Source organism: Salmo trutta, chromosome 22, assembly GCF_901001165.1.
Source record: "Salmo trutta chromosome 22, fSalTru1.1, whole genome shotgun sequence".
Classification (NCBI taxonomy): Eukaryota; Metazoa; Chordata; class Actinopteri; order Salmoniformes; family Salmonidae; genus Salmo; species Salmo trutta.
The window spans coordinates 40393952-40418679 of NC_042978.1; the positions used below are offsets into that span (position 1 = coordinate 40393952).

Sequence of the window (24728 nt, forward strand, 5' to 3'; positions counted from 1 at the left end):
TCTAGTGTTTTAATTTGTTTTACATTTACATAACATTTTAGTCATTTAGCAGACGCTCTTATCCAGAGCGACTTACAGTAGTGAATGCATACATTTTTTTTTTTTTTTTTTTTTTACTGTGCTGGCCCCCCGTGGGAATCGAACCCACAACCCTGGCGTTGCAAACACCATGCTCTACCAACTGAGCTACAGGGAACCAAATGCTGCAGCCTATGAAATTCCAAGCTGGCACTACAGTCTTAGAAGTCCCAGTTAAATCCTGGTCTTACTAGTCGGGCAGAAACGTGTGCAGAGAGCACCCCTAAATATAACCCCATAGGTTATTCAAGCACGTACCACCATGACAACATGAGAAGGGTTCTATGACTGACTCACTGTGTAGCATCTTCTCATTCATAAGGACCTTGGAGGAGAATCAGCTTTGACTGGAATAACACCTCTTGTCAACACAGAGAAGTTAGCTAACTGCTGTTTCTCAAACGGAAATGGTTCAAATAGTTTCTACTGACATTCCAAATCTGAAATCTCATCAGCAGATTTCCAATAGTTGTCAGATTGCCCATAGCAGCTGGTAGTGATCAGTATTCAAGGGATAATCTTGTTTTCACTCCGCAAGAGAGCATGAGATGGAGAGCGTGAGATGGAGAGTGAGAGGGGGATTACCTGAAGTAGAGCTGGGTATCAGTGGACAGGATGGTCTTGATCTTTATCAGGACATTCAAGCTGCACCACGTGTTGGCCACTTTATCCTGTCAACACACTTTATGCTGTCAACACACACACACTTTTTAATAAGAAAATACATTTGTTTCATAGCTCACTTCCTATAACGATGCAGAACCAATAGGTTGATCATATTCCTTATTGTTAATGAAGTGTTTTATTATCGATGTGAATCATTTAAATGAGTTATAAAACTCATTACAAGGGTTTTAAATTTAGAAAACCACATATGGTATGACAGTACGCTGCTTTAAAAAGCATTCGGTTTTGAAGAGAAGGCTAATAAGTGGCATTGCTCCAAGTAATCATTTCCCAACTGAAAGTGCAATAAGAATTCCTTCTTTGCATTCCACAGTGTATTTGTACAGGAGCGCTTCGGAAGGTATTACCAGCCTCATAAATCGCCTGTCAGGTCATATGGAACGGGATGTCACTAGAAGCTATGCACTTTCTATAAACTTAGGGACACAGGGTTAAATGTTCAGAGATGATCACATTACGATCATTTCTGCATTCTTCGGCACATTCAGACCACCCCATAGAAGAACACTGTCACAGTGTGTCCACCCACCACACCATCCAAGGCATAGTTATAACCATTGGGAAACAGATCCAAACTGTCAGCCTTAATGACGGTCTTTGCGGTTGGGGTAGCTAGCAGGAAATGGAGGACTGACCATGTGATTCATGTGATTTAAGGCCTTAGCAGTTGTTCTGAGATCAGATGTTAAGGCCCCCTGCTGCTTCTACTGGCTGTGATATGACACAAAGTAGAAATACAATGCATAGATCACTGTTGTCTAATCATGTCTTGTAATAGTGTGAATTTCGATGCGGTCCACTGGGCTTGCTACAGCTGCTCAGAGCACAGCTGTGTGTGTGTGTGGAGGTTACAGACAGGCCCAGTCAGCAGGCTGTCCGTCCTGCAGACGTCGAGGCCCCATCTCTCCTCAAACACACCCCCCTGTAGCCCCCCCAAATAACGACCCTATTGGAATGTCCTCCAACGCCGCCTCGGCTGAGGGCTACACAGGAACCTGGGGTTCGGCTGCAAATGTGGGTAAGTGCCAGCTTGGAATTTCATAGGCTGCAGCATTTGGTGCCATTTTTGTGAAGCAGGAAAACAGACGGTCAGAGTGGTGGGTAAATGTACAAGTTACCCTCCCCCACCACCCCTTCTCGCCCTGTCTGCTTGTCCCAGTCCGGCTTCTGCTTACGTGCACAATTTCACAATTAGTTCAGGCAGGCTTCTCCTGGAGACCCTCGCACCACGGGGTATAGAGTCACTCACACTTTGTGTATTATGTTTGTATCATTTCATAAATAAATAACTGTCAGGCATACTGCCAGCCTGACCAACCTCACATAGCCTTTTGGGGGGGGGGGGGTGTATTTGTAACATTATTACCGATATTGCCCTAAAAATAAATACTTTACCCAAGAGTATAATGATATATCCAATTGACTGATGGTGGTTTTTCAGATCCCCTAACAATACAGTTTGCAGGTCCATCTGAACCCTGATATTAATAGAATAACAACCATTCCTGGACCTGACTCCAAAAGCGAGCCACCGATGGATTGTACCAGAAAATACATTTTATTGATTCTGTTTCCTTGTGACAAGAGACTGCACAAGGCTGACTGTTTAATTTTCAATTACTTCTCACATCACCGCACCTTGGGGAATGGGTGCAGGACACAGTGGGCACAGGGCAGGCTTCCAAAACTAGAGCAGCTGGCCTTGGCCTCTGAGCTGCCAACCACCCCTACACCATCCCCCGTAACGGTGTTACCTCAGCAGCTCAACCATGACATGCTTTCGATATGTTGCGATGCTCTAACTAATGTCCCCAGTGTGAATCATCACTGTCCATCAGTCTTTCATTTCCCCCCTTTGCACCTCTCCTCCTGTGTGGCCTTGCTGTGTGTACATACACGCGTAAGTTCACTTTTCAAGGACGCAGCAGTTTAGCTGCCAACGTTTTGCACAACGAATGGATGCACTCTGACACGCATAGTGTTGGCCCTTGGCACCGAACCACGCATCACACGGCTAAAACATGGCCCCGCAATGATGTGCTGAAAAGACCCTGGCAGTAAATGTGTTAGATTTATCTTAACCCCCCCCCCTCCCCCCGAGATAGAGCGAACCTGATCTTCTGACCTTTCACCATTTTATTCCTCTGTTTTCTTTGATCCTGCAGGGGATCCATTTCCAATTGGCTAAGCACAGAGGAATTGATGGAGGGTAGCAGGTTGTGTGTGTGTCTCTGTGTGGTGTGTGTAAGAGCATGTAGGCTGTGAAGAACAGGAGGTGCAGCGTACCACTCCTGTCTGAGGGCAGCACTTTGTTGACTACCATAAACCTCCTCGTCTTTCTAACACCAACTGATTTCAACTTGGCAGATAGTGTGGTCTCTCAAGATTGGGCTGTGGGTGGAGAACCTGGTTTGGGTTACTGTGTTGGTCTCCAGAACATTCTACAAGCTTTAGGTGACTCACGTCGCAGAATGTTAGGGAAACCACTTGACTTGATAGTATGACTAATTGCCTTGAACACTGAAACCTTTTTTGTACGTACCTCGAATAGGCCTCGCCCCACAGGGAAAAGGCGGTGCACCACCTGCAGGACCTGGCCAGGGTCAGACAGGAAGGGCAGCCAGCAGAGGGCAAAGGTCACCAGGACTGTTACAGCGATCTTGACTAGCAGGAACAGCCTGGGTGGGTGTTGGATGAGAAAACAAATGATAAAGTACACCGAACCTTTGAAACTGTCAAATACCCAAAATATAAACTTACAAACTGTCTAAGATTCCCAAAACTGGCTACGTTGATATGTACTGTAAAGCAGTAAAACATGATCATTCATATTGTCAACAGTATTAATTGGCTGAATCTCACATCTCTCGCATCACAACAGCTGTGAGTGGAACTATCCACATCCCAAGTTAGTCAATATATGTTGTGAAAACCATGCGTCAGCTAAAGGTCTTTCACAGTAGGTCAGCTGTAGTAGCTGTGTGGCAGTAAAGTTGCACACACAGGAACAGCCGAGGAGCTTGGGCATGGCCATAATGTCATCTGGACATATCTTCCCCTGCCCATCTAATCTAGCTATCCATTAGCCCTTGGTAAATTGTTACTAGATAAACAAATGCGGGGACACTAGAAACAGTCATCCAATCTGATTGCCTCGCCTCAGTAACTGCTACTCTGTTTTGGAGAAAATGTAGGCTACTTTATGGGGCCATGTTTTGTGGGAAGGGCTATACAGACTTTTCTGGCTTGCAAACCGACTAGCATTAACTGTAACCTAAACCAAACCCATAACCCTAACCTAATTTTAACCAATTCTGAAATTAAATATTGATTTGCATTTTAGAAAAGTCTGCATAGCCCTTTCCATGTTTTGTCCACTGGCTACAGAAAATGATTGATTCTGGGTATTACTTTAAAAACAATCATGCTGATTCAGTGAATGATGAATATAATATAATCTGATGTTTAATGCTTTTGGGAGGGATCTTAGACCATTCCTCCATACAGAATACTTCCTTGATATCCTTTATCTGCGCTTATGGACTGCCCTCTTCAATTCACAGACCGAGTTTACCTTGTATCTTTATTTACCTTTTATTTCAATATTTGCATTCTATACACACTCACAGGGCCCTACACACACACTCCATCATCTTCTGACTCACACATAATATGCACATACAGTACCAGTTAAAAGTTGACACACGTACTCATTCAATGGTTTTTCTTTATTTTTACTATTTTCTACATTGTAGAATAATAGTGAAGACATAAAAACTATGAAATAACACATATGGAATCATGTAACCAAAAAAGTGTTAAACAAATCAATATTCTTCAAAGTAGCCACCCTTTGCCTTGAGAGCTTTGCACACTCTTGACATTCTCTCAACCAGCATCACCTGGAATGCTTTTCCAACAGTCTTGAAGGAGTTCCCACATATGCTGAGCACTTGTTGGCTCCTTTTCCTTCACTCTGCGGTCCAACTCATCCCAAACCATCTCAATTGGGTTGAGGTCGGGTGATTGTTGAAGCCAGGTCATCTGATGCAGCACTCCATCACTCTCCTTCTTGGTCAAATAGCCCTTACAAAGCCTGGAGGTGTGTTTTGGGTCATTGTCCTGTTGAAAAACAAATGATAGTCCCACTAAGCACAAACGAGATGGGATAGCGTATCACCAGCAAAGCACCCCCACACCATCACACCTCCTCCTCCATGCTTCACGGTGGGAACCACACATGCGGAGATAATCCGTTCACCTACTCTGTGTCTCACAAAAACCTGGCAGTGTTTTTGTGAGGACAGATTTCCACCGGTCTAATGTCCATTGCTCTTGTTTCTTGACCCAAGCAAGTCCCTTCTTCTTATTGGTGTTCTTTAGTAGTGGTTTCTTTACAGCAATTCGACCATGAAGGTCTGATTCACACAGTCTCCTCTGAACAGTTGATGTTGAGATGTGTCTGTTACTTCAACTCTGTGAAGCATTTATTTGGCCTGCAATCTGAGGTGCAGTTAACTCTAATGAACTTATCCTCTGCAGCAGAGGTAACTCTTGGTCTTCCTTTCCTGTGGTGGTCCTCATGAGAGCCAGTTTCATCATAGCGCTTGATGGTTTTTGCGACTGCACTTGAAGAAACTTTCATGAGTTCTTGAAATGTTCCGGATTGACTGACCTTCATGTCTTAAAGTAACGATGGACTGTCGTTTCTCTTTGCTTATTTGAGCTGTTCTTGCCATAACAATGGACTTGGTATTTTACCAAATAGGGCTATCTTCTGTATACCACCCCTACCTTGTCACAACACAACTGATTGGCTCAAACGCATTAAGAAGGAAAGAAATTCCACAAATTAACTTTTAACAAGCCACACGTGTTAATTGAAATGTATTCCAGGAGACTACCTCGTGAAGCTGGTTGAGAGAATGCCAAGAGTGTGCAAAGCTGTCATCAAGGCAAAAGGTGGCTACTTTGAAGAATCTCAAATATAAAATAGATTGATTTGTTTAACACTTTTTTGGTTCCTACACAATTCCATGTGTTATTTCATAGTTTGTCTTCACTATTATTCTACAATGTAGAAAAATAGTAAAAATACAGAAAAACCCTTGAATGAGTTGGTGTGTCCGAACTTTTGATTGGTATGGTACATTTATACTGACTCTACACACACGCACACCCACTCACGTTCAAGCTGCTGCTACTGTGTTTATCATATATCCTTTTGCCTAGTCACCTTACCCCTATACATATCTACTTCCATCACTCCAGTATCCCTGACCCTGTATATATGGTATTGGAACTGACTTTTTAAATATTTCCTGTATATAGTATACTCACTTACTGACTGTGTATTTCATATTTCTTATTCTTATTTCTCTTGTGATTATTTTTTAGTAATACATTGTTATTGATTATTGCAATGTTGGGTTTTGAGTTAGAAAGGCATTTCACAGTACTTGTGCATGTGACATTAAAACTTGAAACAAACCACAGGTTTTCAATGGGGTTCCAGTCCGGAGACTGAAATGGCCATTGCAAAATGTTGATTTTGTGGTCAATTAACCATTTATTTTTGGATTTTGATGTATGTTTGGGGTTATTGTCTTGCTGGAAGATCCACTTGTGGACAAGTCATAGCAGAGGCAACCACGTTTTTGGCTGAAATGTCCTGGTACTGGGTAAAGTTCATGATGCTGTTGACCTTAATAAAGGCCCCAGGACCAGTGGAAGCAAAATAGCCCCATAACACCAAAGATCCACCACCATATTTTACAATAGGTATGGTGTTATTTTCTGCTCATGCATTGTAATTTTGACGCCAAACCCACCACTAGTGTGCGTGGCCAAAGAGCTTAATTTTCATGTCATCCAACAAATGTAAACACCTGGAGTTTGCTAAACGGCATTGGCACTTGGATTGGAACCAGTACTTTGGTCAGATGACATGAAAATAGAGCTCTTGGCCACACATATCCCTCCCAATGGGTTCTCCGGCTTAGAAAACATTTAAAAAAAGGCTCAGTGTGGTTATCCTCACAAGGTAAGGTATTGAAAATGGGTGTCAATTTTGACCCCTACCTTTTTGAGCAATTGTATTAGTATAAAATATAAATTCCCAATTGTTTTGAGCATACAATATAGCTCAGTATATTATAATTTATATATTTTATACAGTCATTTTTGCTCATCTTTATCAGGTGTGTCAATAATTTCAGACCCCACTGTATATCATCTCGCCACACACACAGTCCCATTCACACAAACCCCCTTAGCCAGGGGTATAAGTCTAAGTCAGCTAACTCACCCTCGGCCTGCCAGGCCCTGCTTGAAACACTTGCCCAGTAAGTAGCAGAAGAAGGGTAGCGAGTGGTAGAGCTCCATCTGTTTGTAGTTGAGGGACAGGACGAAGGCCAGAGAGCCCAGCACGTCCCAGCCCAGACCTAGACCCACCACACCCCATAGGGCCAGCCCCAGGCTTATACTGTTATATCTGACGCCCAGTTAAAGAATACATAGTCATGATGGTACTGTTACCGGATGCTCTGCTATGCCTCATTCATACAAATCCTGGTCTCCTATCAAACTGCTTCTACCATGATTCATCTCATTTATATTCACACTGGCTGAACGTACAGTGCTTTCTGAAAATATTTTCAGACCCCTTGACCTTTTCCACATTTTCTTTCATTACAGCCTTATTCTAAAATAAATTACAGATTTCTTTCCTTCATCAATATACATACAACACCCCATAATGACAAAGCAAAAAGTTTTTTTATTTTTACATTTAAAAAAAACCCTGAAATATCACATTTACATAAGTATTCAGACCCTTTACTCAGTACTTTGTTGAAGCACCTTTGGCAGCGATCACAGCCTCGAATCTTCTTGGGTATGACACTACAAGCTTGGCACACCTGTATTTGGGGAGTTTGTCCCATTCTTCTCTGCAGATCCTCTCATGCTCTGTCGGGTTGGATGGGGAGCGTCTCTCCACAGCTATTTTCAGGTCTCTCCAGAGATGTTTGATCAGTTTCAAATCTGAGCTCTGGCTGGGCCACTCAAAGACATTCAGAGACTTGTCCCGAAACCAGGCCTGCATTGTCTTGGCTGTGTGCTTAGGGTCGTCCTGTCGGAAGGTGAACCTTCGCCCCCAGTCTGAGGTCCTGAGTGCTCTGGAGCAAGTTTTCATCAAGGATCTCTCTCTACTTTGCTCCGTTCATCTTTCCCTCGATCCTGACTAGTCTCCCAGTCCCTGCCACTGAAAAAAACATACTCACAGCATGATGCTGCCACCACCATGCTTCACCGTAGGGATGGTGCCATGTTTCCTCCAGACGTGACGCTTGGCATTCAGGCCAAAGAGTTCAATCTTGGTTTCATCAGACCAGAGAATCTTGTTTCTCATGGTCTAAGTCCTTTAAGTGCCTTTCGACAAACTCCAAGCGGGCTGTCATGTGCTTTTTACTGAGGAGTGGTTTCCATCTGGCCACTCTATCATAAAGGCCTCATTGGTGGAGGGCTGCAGAGATGGTTGTCCTTCTGGAAGGTTCTCCCATCTCCACAGAGGAACTCTGGAGCTCTGTCAGAGTGACCATCGGGTTCTTGGTCACCTCCCTGACCAAGGTCCTTCTCCCCTGATTGCTCAGTTTGGCAGGGTGGCCAGGTCTAGGAAGAGTCTTGGTGGTTCCAAACTTCTTCCATTTAAGAATGATGGAGGCCACTGTGTTCTTGGGGACCTTCAAAGCTGCAGAATTGTTTTGGTACCCTTCCCCATATCTATGGACAATTCCTTCAACCTCATGGCTTGGTTTTTGCTCTGACATTCACTGTCAACTGTGGGACCTTATATAGACAGGTGTGTGCCTTTCCAAATCATGTCCAATCAATTGAATTTACCACATGTGGACTCCAATCAAGTTGTAGAAACATCTCAAGGATGATCAATGGAAACAGGATGCACCTGAGCTCAATTTTGAGTCTCATAGCAAAGGTTCTGAATACTTATGTAAATAAGGTATTATTATTTATTTTTTGTAATAAATTTGCTAAAAATTCTAAACCTGTTTTTGCTTTGTCATTATGGGTTTTTGTGTGTAGATTTCATGGAAAATGTGTATTTAATCATTTTTAGAATAAGGCTGTAATGTAACAAAATGTGGAAAATGTCAAGGGGTCTGAATACTTTCGAATGCACTGTACATGGGATGACAAGAGATGGTCATGATTTTGACATAACAATAATATGATCCAGTGATAGAAACAGCTTGGGTTTTTAAAGGATACTGGAAATGCCCATAGTCGATTAGAATAAGGCCTGGATAGAGCAGGATACAGAGGACTGCGCAGACCTAGGCAAGAAGAGAACACAACACACATTAAAGTGAGACGGGCAGGTAATGCCAATGTAATACAGTATTTGTTTTTGTAATTCTCAAAACTGAGACTGCACTTATTTTTAGTTACTAGCACATCAAATAGAGGGAATGTAAATGTCAGAATTCTGACATACCTTCTTTTTGTTTGATCCTTCACTGACGTAAAAACTGTAAAGAACAACAGCAGGAATGTATATCAGCAGATCTGCAACAAGAACTGAGCAAAGATACATATATTCAGTCCCACAAATGAATCACCATGCTCTTCGTTGGTGTTTCACTCCTATGTGATGCTCGTCACTCAACCAACAGATAGTGCGGGGGGTTCTTTAACCTGTACTATTCTTTAAACTGGCTGTCAGTAGTGTTGATGTGTACTGTTATTTAACCTGTCTGTGAGCAGCGTTGATATGTACTGTTCTTTAACCTGTCTGTCAGTTGTGTTGATGTGTACTGTTCTTAAACCTGTATTTCAGTAGTGTTGATGTGTACTGTTCTTTAACCTGTCTGTCAGCAGTCTTACCTGTGGCTCTCATAAACAACTTATGTCCATAGCTTTCATGACCTCGAGACGCATGCAACTCCACCCAGTCTGGGTTTATCAGTTTGGCCCTGCATGAAAGCACAACATAGTAATAATGATAATAACATTCATAATATATATTGCAGTACTGTGTGCATACATTTTCATACGGGTGGCCCCAGCAGAAATCAAACCCATGATCCTGATGTTTGTGTGTGTGCCCTCAGACTTACACATGTGCACAGAGCAGGCTGTGGTAGGCTGTGAGAGGGGGATAGTCCAAACCCCAGTAATTTAGGTTGTTGTCTGTAGTGTTGAAGTACCTGAAGGATGAAAACAACATTAAGTTATCCTAACTATTGCTTAGAAACTATATAAAAACACACAAAGATGCAAGACAGGACCATAGGCTATTAGACAGCAGGCATAGACCAACCATTCATGAACAGGCAGATTGTATGTCACTTCTTGCCAGTGCCTTTGAGCTTCGTAGTCCCCGAACATGGGTGGTTTGCCTGCCCCTGAAAATAAGAGAAATGGGTGAAAATGCTGCTGAATAATAATAGCTAGCTAGCTATAGAAAATATGCAGAGGAAGAGATTACAGTCCTGCTGTTGAACAGTGGCTAGTTAGTAAGCGGACTCGTGTTTGTCTGTCTAGCAAGCTAATGTCCATAATCATTTCACCAAAATACCGGTTGCATTTTACCACTCAAAATCAACAATTTGACAAGTTTGCAATGCAAGCTGGCTAGGATTTCTAGCTAACTATGTAGCTATAAAACAGAGGGCTGTCAGTGATCCCTGCAGGTGCAACATTAGCATAAAGCTAGCTAGCTATGGTCCACTTCCTACCTGAATAAGAGTTCAAGGATACAGCCCATCTTGCCGTAAGACCGAGCAAAACACAAATGGACACAAGGCTCCAGTTCTCCATGACCGATACTATAAAACAGCTTTATTATTGGCAACGAAATGCTATAATTCTCGATGCATGTTGCAGCTTCCGTGCAGGATTGTTGTTTACACTTCCTGAACACGTCAACGCAGGCGCCGGCTGATGACGTGTCGTGGTAACTCTCGGTTCTTTTTTGGTCAGAGATGGATGATGCTGACGATAGAGAATATTCGATAGAGAATATTCGATTTCAATCAAAAGCGGAATAAACCGAAACCGACATTATCACATTATATGTCAATAGGCACAAATAGTGACGGAAAGAAGATTGATAGTGAAGGATTTAGCTACTTTGGCTATTTGTTCAAATATATGATTTGTACATTGAGGGAACCAGTTTTTCCACAAGTAGGCTAGCCTATACACGCTTAGAAAAAGGTGCTATCTAGAACCTAAAAGGTTTCTTCAGCTGTCCATACAGAGGACCCATTGAAGAACCCTTTTTGGTTCAGGTAGAACCCTTTTGGATCTAGGTGGAACCCTTTTGGGTTCCATGTAAAAACCCTTTCCACCGAGGGTTCTACCTGTAACCCAAAAGGTTTCTACCTGGAACCAAAAAGGGTTCCACTATGGGGACAGCTGAAGAACCTTTTTGGAACACTTTTTTTTCTAAGGGGCTCCCAAGTGGCTTAGCAATCTAAGGCACTGCATCTCAGTGCAAGAGGTGTCACTACAGTCCCTGGTTCGAATCCAGGCTGTATCACATCCGGCCGTGATTGGGAGTCCCATAGGGCGGCGCACAGTTGGCCCAGCATCATCAGGGTTTAGCCAGGGTAGGCCATCATTGTAAATAAGAATTTGTTCTTAACTGACTTGCCTAGTTAAATAAAAGTAATTGGCCACATGGGCTTAGGCAGTTGGTTTGAGGTTACATTAACAAGTAGACAGTAATTTTAGCCATTATTTTTGACCCACATGATAAAATAATGCCTATAGTCTGAGACTTCAGTGAGTGCTATGATAAGGCATGATTCTCTATGAAGGATTGACAAACAAGAGAGGTAACAATATGTGACAGCAATTGGAGGTAGTTTATGAATATGTAAATGCTGTAGCACAATATCATGTATCACCAAGGTGCTTGTTGTCACCCCCAGTATACTGTCTATCTGCCCAGAGGCACATCCTGTATGACCTTTCAGTCCGGTGACATCTACAACCATGTCTATGTTTCCATTCCGAGGGGTGAGAAGTTGTTGGATGAAACACGTCACTTCTTTGTGGTTCATGCATCAATTATTTATAAATAATAATAACCTTGGACAACTGCTGATTTGTAATGACACTTTCATTACAATGAGAAGCCTATAACTCATTGGTGGCCATTAGTTATTAATACCCTGGTGTGCCAGCTTTACTTTGTCATTTATTGCTTAATCTCTGCGCCTTTTAAATATTCAATAACTGCTGTATCTACATTTACTGTCTATGATCTGGCCTGGCTTGTCGCCCCTGCTATAATGCTATAATGAAGGCTTTCCACGTCTTGCTTGTCCAAACTGGCACCCTATTCACTAGTGCACTATATAGGGAATAGGACGTCATTTCAGTCACAGACCCAGGCTTTGGTTGTTTCTTTACCTTCATGTTTGGAATGATACATGAAGGTAGATAGATAGATAGATAAAGAAATGGATAGATAGATAGAGAAATTGATAAATGGATAGATGGATGGATAGATAGATACAGTTGAAGTCGGAAGTTTACATACACTTAGGTTGGAGTCATTAAAACTCGTTTTTCAACAACTCCACAAATTTCTTGTTAACAAACTATAGTTTTGGCAAGTCGGTTAGGACATCTACTTTGTGCATGACACAAGTAATTTTTCCAACAATTGTTTACAGACAGATTTTTTCACTTATAATTCACTGTATCACAATTCCAGTGGGTCAGAAGTTTACATACACTAAGTAGACTGTGCCTTTAAACAGCTTGGAAAATTCCAGAAAATGATGTTATGGCTTTAGAAGCTTCTGATAGGCTAATTGACATCATTTGAGTCAATTGGAGGTGTACCTGTGGATGTATTTCAAGGCCTACCTTCAAACGCAGTGCCTCTTTGCTTGACATCATGGGAAAATCAAAAGAAATCAGCCAAGCCCTCAGAAAAAAAATTGTAGACCTCCACAAGTCTGGTTCATCCTTGGGAGCAATTTCCAAATGCCTGAAGGTACCACGTTCATCTGTACAGACAATAGTACGCAAGTATAAACACCATGGGACCACGCAGCCGTCATACCGCTCAGGAAGGAGACACGTTCCTTCTCCTAGAGATGAACGTATTTTGGTGCGAGAAGTGCAAATCAATCCCAGAACAGCAAAGGACCTTGTGAAGATGCTGGAGGAAACAGGTACAAAAGTATCTATATCCACAGTAAAACGAGTCCTATATCGACAATACCTGAAAGGCCACTTAGCAAGGAAGAAGCCACTGTTCCAAAACCGCCATAAAAACGCCAGACTACGGTTTGAAACTGCACATGGGGACAAAGATCGTACTTTTTGGAGAAATGTCCTCTGGTCTGATGAAACAAAAATTGAACTGTTTGGCCATAATGACCATCGTTATGTGTGGAGGAAAAAGGGGGAGGCTTGCAAGCCCAAAGAACACCATCCAACGGGGGTGGCAGCATCATGTTGTGGGGGTGCTTTGCTGCAGGAGGGACTGGTGCACTTCACAAAATAGATGGCATCCTGAGGTAGGAAAATGATGTGGATATATTGAAGCAACATCTCAAGACATCAGTCAGGAAGTTAAAGCTTGGTCGCAAATGGGTCTTCCAAATGGACAATGACCCCAAGCATACTTCCAAAGTTGTGGCAAAATGGCTTAAGGTCAACAAAGTCAAGGTATTGGAGTGGCCATCGCAAACCCCTGACCTCAACCCTAAAGAAAATGTGTGGGTAGAACTGAAAAAGTGTGTGCGAGCAAGGAGGCCTACAAACCTGACTCACTTACACCAGCTCTGTCAGGATTAACGGGCCAAAATTCACCCAACTTAGTGTGGGAAGCTTGTGGAAGGCTACCCAGAACGTTTGACCCAAGCTAAACAATTTAAAGGCAATGCTACCAAATACTAATTGAGTGTATGTAAACTTCTGACCTCCTGTCAATGTGATGAAAGTAATTAAAGCTTAAATAAATCATTCTCTCTACTATTTTTCTGACATTTCACATTCTTAAAATAAAGTGGTGATCCTAACTGACCTAAAACAATGAATTTTTGCTTGGATTAAATATTAGGAATTGTGAAAAACTGAGTTTAAATGTATTTGGCTAAGGTGTATGTAAACTTCTGACTTCAGCTTAAAATGGATGGATGGATGGATGGATAATCATTTTATTTACACCAACACATGTGCCGCAATGGAATAGAGAGGGCCATGGTTGTGGAGAAGGAGATGAACCAATGCATCCTTGTGCTTTGCGTGCGAATGCCACTGGAGTCTATGGTTCTTACTTTACCTATGTTTTCTACCAGTCCAATACAGTGGGGAAAGGATGTGGAGAAGGACAAGAAGATGACGGAATACAGCCTTGTGCCTTAGTTGTCAATGTACCGTAAGCCTTGTCCGTATGGTCATTTCTTTACCCATGTTTTCTACCAATCCTATATAGAGTGAGGAACGGTTGTGGAGAAGGAGATAAAGGAATGAAGTACCCTCATTATCATCATCATCATCATCCTCACCATCAGGCTGACCAAGGACTGATAATGCTTCTGGACTTTACTGGATGAAGAGATGAATTACGTTTTATAGCTAACAAAGATTATAGGCAGTAGAAAATAGAGCGGGAATGTGTCATATCATCTGCAATATTTGAGCTCTGCAATATTTGAGATATTTATTAGAGAATTACTTTTATTGGCCTGTAAAGCCCCTCTTTCTTTGTGTACTTATCCTAATTGTCTTGTGTTCTTTGTTTTATGTATTGTAGGCCTAGTAGATGTGAAAAACAAACATTTAGGACATATTTATACACATGACACAACTGTGCATAAACATCCATTTACAAAAAAACGTGTCTAACAAAATTAAGAATAGACTACTGTGTTAATATTATTCGATTTTTCACTCAAAATGCCTTGCAATACTCTGCTGCAAGACCAGCATCAGTAAAGATTTCGTTTACAGCCCAAATGTACGTTTTGTAGTAATTCAAAACTATTTATGTTATGTCAAGTAGATTATGAGAACCTCTGTGGTGGTCCATGCTGTTTGTGCTGTCAGTGTTGAGTGTGTTTCGGGGGTTGTGGGAACCGCTTGTTCTCACTACCCATACAACCCACCTGTGCAGCGCTCGAGAGCAGGTGCAGCTACAGAGGTCAGCGTTGTGTGTGAGTGTGAGCCCGCGCTATCTACAAAGCCCAGAAACTTTCAACAAAGCTCTATACAGCCCCCCGCATCTCTCGGATTGTGGGCTTGGGTTAAATGTGGAAGACACATTTCAGTTGAAGGCATTCAGTTGTACAACTGACTAGGTATCCCGCTTTCCATTTCCCTATGCTGTAGGCTTTTAGGCCTTCCTAAAACGGAAATGCATCCAAACATTTGAGCGCAGATCATCATCCTTCGCTTGTTGTAAGCCATTTCGTTGGAGAAGATGTAGCATATGTCAGTATGATTATTAGCCTCACCACATTTTAGATAGTAGTCTACTAGCCTGTATCTATCTATATGCCTAAATTAAAATCTTAAAACCTTCAAATGGCTGAACCAGGCTTGTGATGTATGCGTCATTTTCATCCAACACAGTATTTGATCGAGGCCTATAGCCTATATAACAAAATGAAATACCAATTTGAATGTTATTAATACAATGTTCTCGTTATTCTTTTTCATAAATGGGCTATGCTTGTTTGTTTTTTGTATTATTTCAAGTCAAAATAGTCTACCTTCATATGGGCTCCCATTTCGTTCCATTTCAAGTAATGTATTATGGGAAAGTCAATTCTGTCTTTGGGCACAATATGAGACGACTTACAAATCCTACACAGCAGTCCGTCCAAGCGACTTGAGACTGTACAAGAATACAATGTAAAGGTATCAACTTTGTCCTAATATTTAGGCTTACATTATGCAGCCAATTACTTTGAGGATTGTGATATGTCAAAATGAGTTTGCAGCCCCATCAGTATGTCTCTGTGAATATGCAGAACTTGATAGGCTGCCTAGGTAATAGGTCGAGAAGCTCCGGATGTCCACAGTTGCAATACCCATCGAAGGTTACTACTTGACGTCAGGTATATAAAAAGCAGGGATCTATTATAACCTTGCACTTGTTAAAGAGTCAACTCTTTCCCACCAGCTGCCCCTAAAATAGACACACAATTAAAACCCGTTGAATCTAAACAATTTCACAGTGTCCTTACTTCAAGATAAATAACATCGACCCAAACCACTCAGTATTAGCCCACTTACGCCAACAGATGTCTGATAGTCACCCATGTAATGCTCCTGGAAGGATATGTAGGCCTTACGTTTCTGTGTTTAAATCGCTTTGCACAAGAATAAAGGTGTCAATAAACGCCACCTAGCGATTTTTACAAGTCATTGCTGTTACACGGTTATGTGTGTGTTATTGTGGGCTACATTACATTGTTTGAACAGTAACTTAACAGAATGTTTGAACAGAATGTCTCCATTGAATAAAGCTATATTCTTAACAAACTAATACCGTAATTGCATGGCAATATAGACTATATGTAGGCATATATTTTCTCAGATGTTTTTGTTTTGCTAGAGAGCAAATGTTATAATGTCTACTTAATTATCATGTATTGCTTTTACCTAAGACATAAAAGAGATTACGGTAGTAATTATGAAACACATATAGACACATTTGTTAGTCATAGTTTTGTTGGAAAATAACCAGCTTGGCAATTCAAAATGATGTAAACATTTTAATGAACAACCGTCGGTTGATAAGCAGCATTTATTTACATTTCGATCAGACATCGCATTAGGATATTATGGGATCAACAGCCTATCGAAGTGAACGTAGGCCTCGCTCCTTTTACAAATCTCCCCTCACAAAAAAGCCCGAAGGTCTGCATTTCAATATATTATTTGTCCTCGTACGCCGGTAGGCCTGGCTATAAATGCTTATATGCCATCATATTAGATCTATGTCTGGGCTTTATTTAAAAGAGAAGCCCCTGCATCGCTACGTCCTGTAAATCACCGGCGGTATGTGATATCAAACTGTGCTTTGACGCGAGGCATCGGAGCAATGCGCATAAAAATGTAGTCTCATCGGAAGGAATAAGGAGCCAGTCGTAGAATGGGCGCCCCGTTATCCAGTGTCATTGAGAAGCACTGCCTCAGCAGCTTCTTCAGACTGAAAGTGAATTCAAGAAGAGAGTCCTTTCTCTGTTCCCATGAGTATCAGTTAAAAATAGCCCCTGTGTATCGCCACCGGCCACACACACCATCGACCATTTGCTGTTTGTGTAAAACTGATTAGCCAGACACAACTGTGAAACTAAGTGTTACTTTTATAGTAGCAACATGCAAACATATTTTATATCTCCTCGGTTTCTCTTGTAATACGATACCATAATGTCTCGGCATTTACCAGTTAGGCTAAAGATCATCTGCACTGCATCTAACATTTCTCATGAGTGAATCCACTCTCATTTTCATGTTAGTGAAAACATTAGTAACAGCTTATTGATAATAAAATATTTTAAAATTTTGATCCACCAAAATTATTTTCATACCAGTTCTAATGATTTCATGTTTGTTTTGAAGTTTTGTCTGTAATATAATAACGAGCCAGAATCCTCCGTTCTGTGGCCTTGTAAGTAGCCTCCTGATTAGTATTTAGGCCTGTATGGTATTCAAAATCAAATCTATTTAATTGTTTTGACATCTGTAAATAAGCCATCATAAGGTACTAGCAGAAAAAGGCTATAATGATGTAGCCTAGTTATTGTCATGCCAAATGATAACAAGATTATATCATAATAAAAAACAAAATAACTTCAAAAACAGTTGAATGTAACTGTAAATTGAAATGTATAATGAATTGATATTAAACTAAAGTAAACATTTCCTAATTTGTAATATCAATAGCCATATTTTATATTGAGAGATATTACATTTGAACTAGGCCTATGGGAAATGACCTGTGTTTCAGTTGATTCATTCATTACTTGCTCGCGGTAATAAACACGTCATTACACTCTCACTTAATTGTCGTAGCAATAAAAATATTCGAGTTTCAGAGGCCTACCTTTATTATTGACCTTAAGTTAAATGCACCTGGTTTGTAATCTTGTTTTGGTTGTTTAATGTGGTAACATTTATACCTATTTCTTTACAAAACTTGTACTGATATTTTGTCATGTCGCAGGGGCTTTTCCGATTATTTCCTACTATTAAAATGGTTTCAATTAGAGACGTTTCAATAAATAACACAAAGCAGATCTATCAGACATTTCAAAAACGACATAAAGAAAATGAATAGTGCTAATGCTTCTTTCTTTAGATTTATTAACAAATGATTCCACTTTACAACACAATAGAGATACATAGAATACATATATTTCAGTTTATAAACAGACCATTTGTCCAGACTTAGAATAAGAACATGTTGTATCATGTATGAAAAATCAAAGCAAAAGTGTTGATTATTTTAAACTAACAGCTACCAGTTACAAAATCAAATAGAAAATAATATCAGGAAAGCTCGTCTATAACTACAATTGTTGTACAGTTCAAACAACGAAATAAAATAAGTAAAAGTCAAACAGGTAAAAGCATTTATTTTTACAAATATGTACAAATATTACCTGTACAGGTAGCATTCCTTTGCTGTTGTCTCTTTGTTTAGTCTTTACATGGCTACAGATTGGTGGACATCTTCCAGTGCTGCATGCCTATTTCGTGCTGTACAGTCTTCCCCCCCCCAAGTCTCTAGAAAAGTAAGTATTTTATTGAGCCTATTGAGGCCATTTGGACACTGCCGTTACTGAGGGTAAAAACTGTCCGGACATGATATTAGATGGCATGCTAAGAATTGGTGCAATAGCTGCTGTTGTCCTGGTTAGGGCATGTGCGCTCAACAACGCCGACTGAACAGTCACCGGAGGCCGCATAAAAGTCTGTGCACTCGAGGAAGTGGATACCCCGATGATGTTTTCTATACTGAAAGACGGTCTACTGGAGGGCTCGGACTTTATCATAGACGCGGTGCTCAGACTGTTTAGCTGCATCTGTAGGCTAGGGCTGAGCTGAGAGTTGAAGGCTTTTCTGTTCAGCTCAGCGGAGGACAAGAGAGGGACAGTCGGGGGAAGCATAGGACCTACTGGGTGCATGTAAGGGTACATCCCCGCTGGATGGGTGTAGGCTGGGTGAATTCCATAATGACGTCCGTAAGGATTCCCAATACTGTAAGCCCCAAAACTTTGCATCATGAGGGCTGTCTGGTCCCTGAGAATGTCTGGCTGGTGCCTCTTGAATCGTTTCCTTCTCCTGAGGAAGCTGCCGTTGTCAAACATATCTTCCGACTGGGGGTCCAAGGTCCAGTAGTTGCCCTTACCAGGGTTGCCCGGCTCCCGGGGGATTTTCACGAAGCAGTCGTTCAGCGACAGGTTGTGGCGGATGGAGTTCTGCCAGGCTGGAAACTTCTCTCGGTAGTACGGGAACCGGCTGCTGATAAACTCGCAGATCCCGCTGAGCGTGAGTTTCTTCTGCGGGCTCTGGAGTATCGACATGGTGATGAGCGCGATGTAGGAGTAGGGGGGCTTCACTAGACTGTTTTTCGGCTTGCTGCTCATGGCACCCGACGCGCTCTCAGTGCCGTCCGTTTTGGTCTCTCCCTCCCCGGCGCTCTCGCAGGGACTCCCGGACCTGTCCTTCACTTCTATCTCCTCCACCTCCTCGGAGCGGTCGTGCATGCCCCCCTGGCTGTCGCAGTCGCTGTCTCGCTCCATTCCCTCATCGCCTTCGCCGACCACGTCGATATCCACATCCTCGGCAGTGAGCACCGTCTGACCGGACATGTCGTTGGCACTGTTGCCACCAGACAGGGTCATCACAGCTTACTTTACCGAAGAACAACCAGGGATCTAGGTGAGGGTGCGCGCGCGGCCCGTCCGTTGCCGTCAGATCGGATGTCGCCGGATTCTAAATGCAGGTCAGACCGGCCTGCCAGAGAAACTTAAACTTCAGAAAATATTTCTCCAGTCAAGTAGCCTAGTAGTCTTCTTAAGGGTTTTGGTGTGTGCGCTTCACGCCTCGATGTCCTTCGACCGCTATTTCCTAGTAAGAGTGGTTTAAGAGTGCGAAGTCAAAATGACACATGCTTTTAAAGCCGGTTTTAAGGACTGTCTGATAGATTACTTTTCCACTTTAAGATATACTATCAGTGCCGCCACGTGATTGGGTGACGTCAGACGTCCCCCTGCTAAACCATGCAAACTGAAGTTGTTTCATGGATTTGTCAACAAAGGGACAACAGTAATGCTGCTTTCCACTACTTTCTGTCTGTGTTCGTCCGTCATAGACCATTTAACTGTAGGGGGGGGGGGGGGGGGGGGCTACATGATTGAAAGATCTGATGCGCATTATATCTCCCGGCTGCACTAAAACCAAATCTTAACTTTGCTTAAACAAATTGCTTGTGTTGAAAGCGGCTGAATGAAAACGTCGACAGCTAAGTTAATTGAATATCTTCTAGTTATTATTGTGTGCTCGTCTTTATGTTGCATGGGATATAATCCTTTTTATTAAATTGGAAAATAGAGTCTATAATTCTCCACACCCAAATGACTTGACGTGTAATTTAGGCAGAAGACCTTTTGGTGAAAGACAGAGCCTACTTAGCATTCTTTTTTTACTATTATACTAACAAAAATCTAGTTTAAATTTCACGATGGATTGTGCAAGTTTCACCATGGAATGTAAGGCTATATTCAGACGATTAATTCCGTGGATTTGTCGAAGGTGAGAAGGATACTGAAAACAACCATGGAAAAGAATAAATAAATAATTGTTAACGGGTTTTGCCAGAGGTGTTAACGACCTAATCATTGCATGTGTTAGCATATGAAAAAGTAGGAAATGCGGGACCGGGTGAATGCAAAGGCCCCATTCACAACCATGAAGGTGCGCGGTGTATGTGGGCTGTTCACAAGAGAGGATGTAGAAACGAATACAGAAGTCTAAACGTTTCCTGCGTTGTGTGAGAAATGTTGTCCGATGTCATTGTAGTGGAGTGGAGTGGAGGGGGTCAGGAACAGTAACATTAGCATCCCTGCTCTGATAATAGCCTGCCAATAGGCTGATGATGGTCGGGCAGACACATAGCACTGTTTATCTATTTAAAATAGGACATGTTCATTGCTAATTTACAAAAGCTGCCGTTGCTTTGTTGTGAATAAATAAAACAGGAGTATCTTCCTATCTTAGATTCTCTATATATGTGCCACAAAGCAATATAACTTCCTATTGATTCCGTCTGAAACACCTCCTGTCGTAATGAAAATATATTTTAATTGACAACAGAAGCCATTATTCTTACCACCCCTCTATTAGAACTAACAAAAATGTGTAAATGACTTTACAATGGGAACGGAGTAGCAGTTAACCATGACAAGTTCTATTTTGCTCAGTTCAAAGCTCCCCTTCTGGCCTCCATTGAAAAGCTAAACACCAATCTGTGCACATTGGCATTGTACTGTGAGGATTTCGCTACCACGAACCACAACTCCCTCAGACACCACCACAAATACTTAGATTAATTGCTTATTAACACTATTATGTAGATCACATCATCTTTATTTAGGTCAACAAATACAACTATTATAATAACTCAATTAGGCCTAAATTAATACAAATATTATGATTATTTTAATTTGATAATTGTTCAATATTATTTCAATATTATAACCATTATATTTGAAATATTTTACATTGCTAGAAATAGTCCAGATTATAGCTCTGTTGTTTATAACATTTTCCTCGGATAATATAGGCTAGGTACATCGAAAATGGGCCTTTACTAATACATATTTTACAATTTGAGTATCTAATATTATATAAATTCTGATATCATTCAATTCTTCATTCCCGAGCCTGTATTTTGTTACTGAGGGTTTGGATGACGTTTAAAAACAAGCGCCTCGCGGCAGCGACCACCACGTCTTCTTCCTTCTCTATCCTTTAATTCTACCTGGCACAGGGGGCTCGTGCCTGGTGCGGCACCTTTGACGTGGCTGCTCCTTTTGTTTGAATAAAAGTCGGCTTAATTAAATCATATCGTTAATAATGTGTCGCAGTGAAAAGGGACAAGGCCCCCGATTAGACATGCATTGTGCTAATCTCTTGCTCAGGCATGCACCCGGTGACCTGTGTGATGTGGAGTCTATCAATACCGGGCTACTTAGCAGATGAAATCACAGCTCACCTATTCAGTCCTATATCTAGCTCACACTGACACTACACAACTTGTTTGCGTAACATGTTTGTTTCATTTTTCACGGTATTGTTTATATATACATCATATTGTTTGTTTGGGGGAGTCATTTTACATTTACATTTACATTTACGTCATTTAGCAGACGCTCTTATCCAGAGCGACTTACACATTGGTAATACTATGTTATGTTATTTTGATTTGGGCATCTCAGAAACGTTTAGAAACAGGTGTAGGCTATCCTAAAAGGCTCCTTCGTCTTTAAATCCGAGATGCAGCGTGTTGTGAAAGACAGACAATGTAACTAGGTGATAGGAGATCGAACCCGTCCTCCCTGTGATCTTTTGAAGCCTCACAAATCCGCTTTTATATCTTTGCAGTTTGTTAATGAAATGTACATTTAAGCACACATGCACGGCTTAGCCCGACAAAACCTTTTAGAATAATAAGCTAACTCTCTCCACCATGAACCATTAGAGGACGCGGTAGCGGTAGCAGATAGCAGGTGACAGAGCGGATACAGTCACCGCGTCGCCGCGTTGCAATGTGATTACCACAGGAAGGTCAGAAACAAATACCTCCCAGATAGCAAAACGGTATAGAATTTCTGCCTAATTAAATGTCTTAAATAAAAAGAGACGAGGATGAAATTGAAAGGTGTGGTGGAAAGGGAGAGCGAGAGAATGTGTGCTCTGAAGGAAAACAGATTCCTAGAATGGGAACGGGACGCAATGGAAAGACGCGGCTGCACTTGAAACCAATAATATGGCGTATAATTACGCATGGTCATATATTAATTACGCACGAACATATATTAATCCTCGGTACTTGTATAAGACATAATGTTGCATTATTTCCACTCTTACTGAATAAAAACACCAAAATAAAACAGCATAAACGCCCTAGACATCGAAGAATGTGTTATTGTCCACAGAGGAACGCGAATCATTGATAGAAGACTCAGTGCGTTCTTCTTGGTCAACGGACGCATCATCGCTTTAGTGGTGGCTGCAGAATCAAAGGATGCTTTCTCATTATTTTAAACCATTTCCTTCCAGTAAATAAGTTAAGTAAAACTTGGAGCTGTTGCGGATTAAGAGCTAAGGATCCTGGCATCATCAGCCCTATGCCTGTGTCTGTTTGGCGCTCGCCACAGCTCGTTTCGGAATGTATTTGGTGATTTTTTTTAATGTAAGGTCGAGATGAGTTTAACCACCCTAATCAAGATGGTTTAAACAAAAGCCTAACGTGAAAACTATTCGTTTGAAAACAGATTTTTGAAAGGCAACTCATTTAATTAATTATGGGAGAGTAGTTGGGTCAGAAAGTTAGTAAAACGGTATGATAAATTAATGGCATTGTTAGCGCGCTTTTAATTACGGCTATTATGTTAATTATTTTACGTCACCTAATGATCAGCACGCCACATTTAATAAAAAATAGCCATTCTCTGTAAAACTGTTCTTTTCATCTAGGAAGAGGGAAGTGTCCACGTCATACTTGAGTTAAAAAAATGACTTTTCATTTAAATGCGAGCTCTAATTAGATTTTTCACGGTCGACACGGTGATTCCCTCAAGGCTATACCCACCAGAAGGCAGGATCTCAGCCGTTTTTTGGGAATTCGCCATTTTCACCCCCTTGAAGAATCCACTCTATCAACCTGCAACTTTCTGTCAAACAATATGATGTAGCTCATTTTTAACCGTCCCTTTTGTAGAATCATCCTGGAGCCTCGTGCAGTCACAACAATGCACAAAGGGGCCAAACAGAGAATGTGAGTCGCGCTCTGCAGATGCGCCAGAATAACGACATAATTGCTTTGGTATCCAAAATCCAAAATGACAGGAAGATACGGTTAAAAGCCAAGAGGAAACAACATGGACAATATCACTGCCTGGTGGCTATAGGTCTATAGATGATTTATCGAATGGACACCTGAGTTTGAACACCTGAGATGTGGAGCTGGCGCTGGTGATGGATATGAAAGGGATTGGCAATGAATAAATTATCAATTCATTTTCTTCATATTGCTCCTCTTCAGTATATTTCGATAATGTCCTTCCTAAAAAAATAAGCGGCCAATCTGTTATTTATTAAATATAGTATTTTTTTCCCACAGAAATGTTCGTGAAGTAAAATTGGAAAAGCAATGTTTTGGTTTTTCGTGTTATGCAAAAAAATTGACAAGGCCATTGCTCGATTTTTGTAACGATTTTTAAAAAACCTTTTCGACTGTACAGTGATGCGATTATCAACACCTAACCCATACATTCAAGACAACTGAGAGTTGTGTAGACCTCATCAACAGACAGTTTACTGTAGGTCTTGGCTATAGATTATAGAAGTTGCCCTCAAATGCAGTATCTAAATTTCACCTTTTCACCTAAATGCTGAACAAGGTCCAATAGGTGATATAGACTCCAACACGGTGAGAGACTGGTGAGATATGTTAGTATCCTACACTTCATAATTACTGGTGTACAACGATTAGGCCTATGCTCTTATCATCTTGAGGGAATAACAGTCTGTATGTGAAGCGTTTTGGCGAATATTGTTTTAACGTTATTTATCCAATTATTTTTTATTTTATTCAATAATTAGGCCTATTTCTCAAAAGCACATGACATACATATTTCAGGGACATTTGTTATGGGCTTTTTAGTGAGATTGTC

At 41.3% G+C, this 24728-nt stretch overlaps 2 protein-coding genes across 3 annotated transcripts in view; both read right to left on the minus strand.

Moving 5' to 3' along the window:
- alg6 (ALG6 alpha-1,3-glucosyltransferase) overlaps positions 1–10713 on the minus strand; it is a 21729-nt gene extending 11016 nt beyond the window's left edge. For both annotated transcript variants that reach the window (XM_029707981.1, XM_029707980.1), the window contains exons 1-9: positions 10524–10713; positions 10106–10190; positions 9903–9992; positions 9670–9758; positions 9281–9363; positions 9055–9119; positions 7073–7258; positions 3308–3443; positions 664–749 (exon numbers count right to left, since the gene is read on the minus strand). In XM_029707981.1, the coding sequence (XP_029563841.1) occupies positions 664–749; positions 3308–3443; positions 7073–7258; positions 9055–9119; positions 9281–9363; positions 9670–9758; positions 9903–9992; positions 10106–10190; positions 10524–10605 (902 nt within the window). In that variant the 5' untranslated portion in view covers positions 10606–10713. The remainder of the gene's footprint in view (positions 1–663; positions 750–3307; positions 3444–7072; positions 7259–9054; positions 9120–9280; positions 9364–9669; positions 9759–9902; positions 9993–10105; positions 10191–10523) is intronic.
- Positions 10714–18101: 7388 nt separating this feature from the next.
- foxd3 (forkhead box D3) lies at positions 18102–19974 on the minus strand. Its single transcript, XM_029707991.1, has one exon. The coding sequence runs from the start codon at positions 19671–19673 to the stop codon at positions 18579–18581; it is 1095 nt and encodes a 364-aa protein (XP_029563851.1). The 5' UTR covers positions 19674–19974; the 3' UTR covers positions 18102–18578.
- Between the last annotated feature and the right edge of the window lie 4754 nt (positions 19975–24728).

Bases quoted from the DNA above. Each gene is read 5' to 3' on its own strand.
- foxd3 (XM_029707991.1), bottom strand. From the start codon at position 19,673: ATGACCCTGTCTGGTGGCAACAGTGCCAACGACATGTCCGGTCAGACG.